This window comes from Vollenhovia emeryi, unplaced genomic scaffold, assembly GCF_000949405.1.
Source record: "Vollenhovia emeryi isolate VEMERY1.0 unplaced genomic scaffold, V.emery_V1.0 DF940042.1, whole genome shotgun sequence".
NCBI classification, from domain to species: Eukaryota; Metazoa; Arthropoda; class Insecta; order Hymenoptera; family Formicidae; genus Vollenhovia; species Vollenhovia emeryi.
Window position 1 is genome coordinate 8,079 of NW_011966324.1, and position 3,761 is coordinate 11,839.

General features: G+C 29.2%; 1 protein-coding gene across 2 annotated transcripts; it reads left to right on the plus strand.

Annotated features, from left to right (window-relative positions):
* Nucleotides 1-964: 964 nt before the first annotated feature.
* LOC105556420 lies at nt 965-3,117 on the plus strand. 2 transcript variants are annotated; one of them, XM_012003512.1, is made up of 3 exons: nt 965-1,217; nt 1,351-1,539; nt 2,812-3,117. In XM_012003512.1, the coding sequence occupies exons 1-3, from the start codon at nt 1,007-1,009 to the stop codon at nt 3,030-3,032; spliced, it is 621 nt and encodes a 206-aa protein (XP_011858902.1). In that variant the 5' UTR covers nt 965-1,006; the 3' UTR covers nt 3,033-3,117. The 2 variants fall into 2 exon arrangements, with proteins under 2 accessions (XP_011858902.1, XP_011858903.1); XM_012003513.1 differs by having other exon boundaries at nt 1,351-1,524.
* The last annotated feature ends 644 nt before the right edge of the window (nt 3,118-3,761 follow it).

The window sequence follows — 3,761 nt, forward strand, 5'->3', positions numbered from 1 at the left end:
GCACGACCCTTCTACGACGCAACACCGCCCTTCCCCCACGTGCACGACAGAGTAAAGTTCGATTTTTATCATTGACTCATCGCGTGTATGCGCTGGAACGCGCCCATCGTGTCCGACTCGTGAGAGACGCTACGCAACAAGTACGCTTATTTTCTATTACATTTTTACGTCGCAATACCAAGTCTACTAGAATATTCACTTCACTTTTTGTAAAATTTGCACTTCTTTTGTCCCTATTGACTACTTTTTTATCTGTCATTATATCGAATCTTATAACCTAGATATAATACTATAACCTAGAAATTAAAGAAAAGTCTTACTGAAAATATTGTATGAATTCAGATTCATAAAAACGCCTACCGCACATTATTAAAACCTTACAACTTACAAAACAATAAACCTGAAAAAGATTTCCTATTTGTATTTTTGTACAACGTGAAGTTAACTGATGGTCAAAATTTACAGCGTTGTCACGTCTTCAACTTACATGCGCAGATATTATCTAACCTCAAGATAGAAATCCAAAGATTATAACGAAGAGAATCGAATCATTTTTAACTGCCAGTTATCTTTAACTGGTAGTTAGCTATTACCCAGTTTAGCTAAACGCGAAGAAATCGGGCATTACAGATTTTTACACAGTACCATGTAAATCGTCAATATTAGGCATTTTTGTAATCAATGATGTTGGAAATTTAGAATCCTGGGATTTAGGACAAATTGCAAATAAATGTATTAAATTAAAATATAAAAATAAGTATGTAGTTTTCCCCTTATTGCATTCAGAATAATATTTTGAAAAATGTTTCTTCTTCTCTTGTGCTCTTCGCTAAAAGAATGTTAATTTTTTATAATATAATTGTAATAATATACAGATAAATACAATATATAGAGGAAATAGGTTTCTAATTTTTATGATAAGTTATTGAGTGTTTTTGTCTTTTCATATATAAGTTATAAGTAAAATTTTTTGTTGGAATAAAATGCTGCTTTATTTTTCTATGAAATGTTTGTAGAAATGGAAAAATCATGGACTATTGTCAAATTTATTGAAGAAGATACAGTTGAAGCTGTCCCATCTACCTGGATTGTTGATAAAACATGTTATTGGCCACCATTTCATATGGAAAAAATTGTAGCGTCTATCAAGAAACATGCTGAACCAAATACATGTTGGCCTTCATATGATATTATAACTTTCAGAAACAGCAGTTATGGTTAATATAACAAAATAATATTTTAATATATATACATTCTACATATATATGTATATACTTTGTAATCAATAATATACATAATCGTTATTTTCTGTTATAATAATATAAATACAATTTATTTGCATATTTTCAGATAACTATAAAACAGCCAGGGAGAAAGCCAAAAAGGCTGAATTAACATCTGAATTGAACTCTGATACTGATAATAACAACGTTCCGAATAGAAAAAGAAAAATTATCCCAAAGAACTTCTCTTCGTCATCAGATGAATCTGCCGAAGAGTGTGCTAAATTACGGACGCCTCCAAGTATGCACATACAAAGTTTGTTTTAATATTGAATATTAATATATTTATACATAATCTACAATATAATATCAAATATATAATATATTATATGATATTTTAATTTGTTATAATATATATTTATAATATATAAATTATTTAAAACTTACTTTCTTGGATTTTATGAAATTTGTTTTACATAATTTAGTAACTGCATAAAAATATAATAATATTAATTTTAATCGATTGATCTTAATATTAAAAAACTAAATAAAACTGCTCTAAAAATAAATGAAAAAATAAATATTTTAACATTTCACAATTGACATCAGATTTTTTATGTTGTGTACGGAAATACAATATCCTACAATACCACCTAATCATTCGATATCTAATACAATATCCTACGATACCAGCTAATCTTCAATTAAATCTAGAATAGCTTGCAGCATTTAAATAGAAAAACTGCAATAGCGAAATTATGTAAAACAAATTTTAATAAATCGTAGATTTTAAATAATTTCTGTATTGTAAATATATATAATATAATACATTAGAATGTAATATAATATACATATAATAATATATTATATACAATATTATATAATTTTTTATAATTGGCAAAGTCAATATTGTTAAATACAATTTTGATGAACCTTGAAGATTTAAAAAATATTGTATTTAGCAATATAGTTAAATTGCATCAATAAAAAAAGTTTAGGACAATGTTTTTCCAAAAAAATAGAAATAATGAAATTTTATTCTTACACAGGAGAGTCAATATTTTAGCATTTCAGAATTAGTATTGAATTTTTTATGTTATGTTTATTAATGTAGTATTCGATATATCTTATTATTGTATATAAAACTAAAATACGAATAAAATTATTAAATTAATACAATAATGAAAGCTAATAAAATAAAATAACTATAAAATAAATATATACTGGTATTATAAAATATGTTTACTTTGTGTATTACAAAAATAACATAACTATATAATGATAGAAATCTTTTTATGTTGCCAGTAATAAATAACAATCAAGCTTTTTAATTAACATTAACCGGCCAGTGTTTTAATACAGAAAATTTATTGCGAAAAATATTACCTCAGCCAGGGTTTGAACTTGGACTTCCATACTCTCTTACTCATTGTCTAGAAGACGCCCGCCTAGAGAGTAGCGAAATCCAGGTTCAAACCCTGGCTGAGGTAATATTTTTCGCAATAAATTTTCTGTATTAAAACATTGGCCGGTTAATGTCAACTAAAAAGCTTGACTATATAATATTATAATTGGTTTTTATAAATAGAATCATCGAAAAGTACAAGTTATGAAAATGCGAAGAGCAACAAGTGTCAATCAAAATCAGTGAATCAGTTACCCAATGAAGTTCCGAATAAACGCACGAAGCACTTACAGGATGGATTTCTTAATATTTCGAATAATATTCGAAATAATATTTTGCAAGGCAATGAGCACAACATACGAAATAATGAGACAGAAGATGTCGACAATAAAATTGGTACATAATTTATATTATTTAAAACTAACTTTATAATCTTTCATAGGTTTTATCTGTGCTATCAGTAAACATAACTGTAAAGAATTAATTATTATTATTATTAGTATTTATTCTATTTTTTATATTATTATTATATTAACATTATTTTATCATTATCATCATTCTTATCACCATCTTCTTGATTATATTTCATTATCTTCATCATTATTTTAATCAATAATTATATTTATATTAATCATATTTATATTTAATTATATTTATATATTTAATCATATTTGAGGACTTCCGTTTCCGGCAGCGAGCGTGAGAGTTGTGTTTGCGAGTGTGAGTGAGTGAAGGAGTGAATAAGGGCAGGGAAGGTAGTGGAGGAGCGAGAGCAAGGTAGGTGGAGAGGTGAGGGAGGGTGGAGTGAAGGTGGGAGAGTAAAGGGGAGGCGCGAGGGTGAGCAGGAGTGCAGTAGTGGCGAAAGGGAAAGGTGGGTTAGCCGGAGTGTTGCGGTGTGACAGGCATAGACTAGCGTACGAGGTAGAGGGGAAGCAGTAGATTCAAGAGGCCGGGCAGCGGGCATAGAGTAGAGAGAAAGATAGAGGGGAGCAGATAGAGGAATTAGGTGAAGTAGGTGAATATAACGATAGGAAGAGAAATAGGGAAAAGGAGGTGGTGAGGATGGAAAGCGAGAAGAAGGTGGAGGAGGGGCTAAAAGGGATAGAGAAAGGAAGGGTGGGAAGACCGACGAA

What these genes read in the sequence shown, in the direction of transcription:
- LOC105556420 (XM_012003512.1), top strand. Translation starts at nt 1,007, where the DNA reads ATGTTTGTAGAAATGGAAAAATCATGGACTATTGTCAAATTTATTGAA. An exon ending in TTTCAGAAACAGCAGTTATG is followed by an intron (nt 1,218 to 1,350) that starts GTTAATATAACA and finishes GCATATTTTCAG; the next exon opens with ATAACTATAAAACAGCCAGG. An exon ending in TCCAAGTATGCACATACAAA is followed by an intron (nt 1,540 to 2,811) that starts GTTTGTTTTAAT and finishes TTTTATAAATAG; the next exon opens with AATCATCGAAAAGTACAAGT.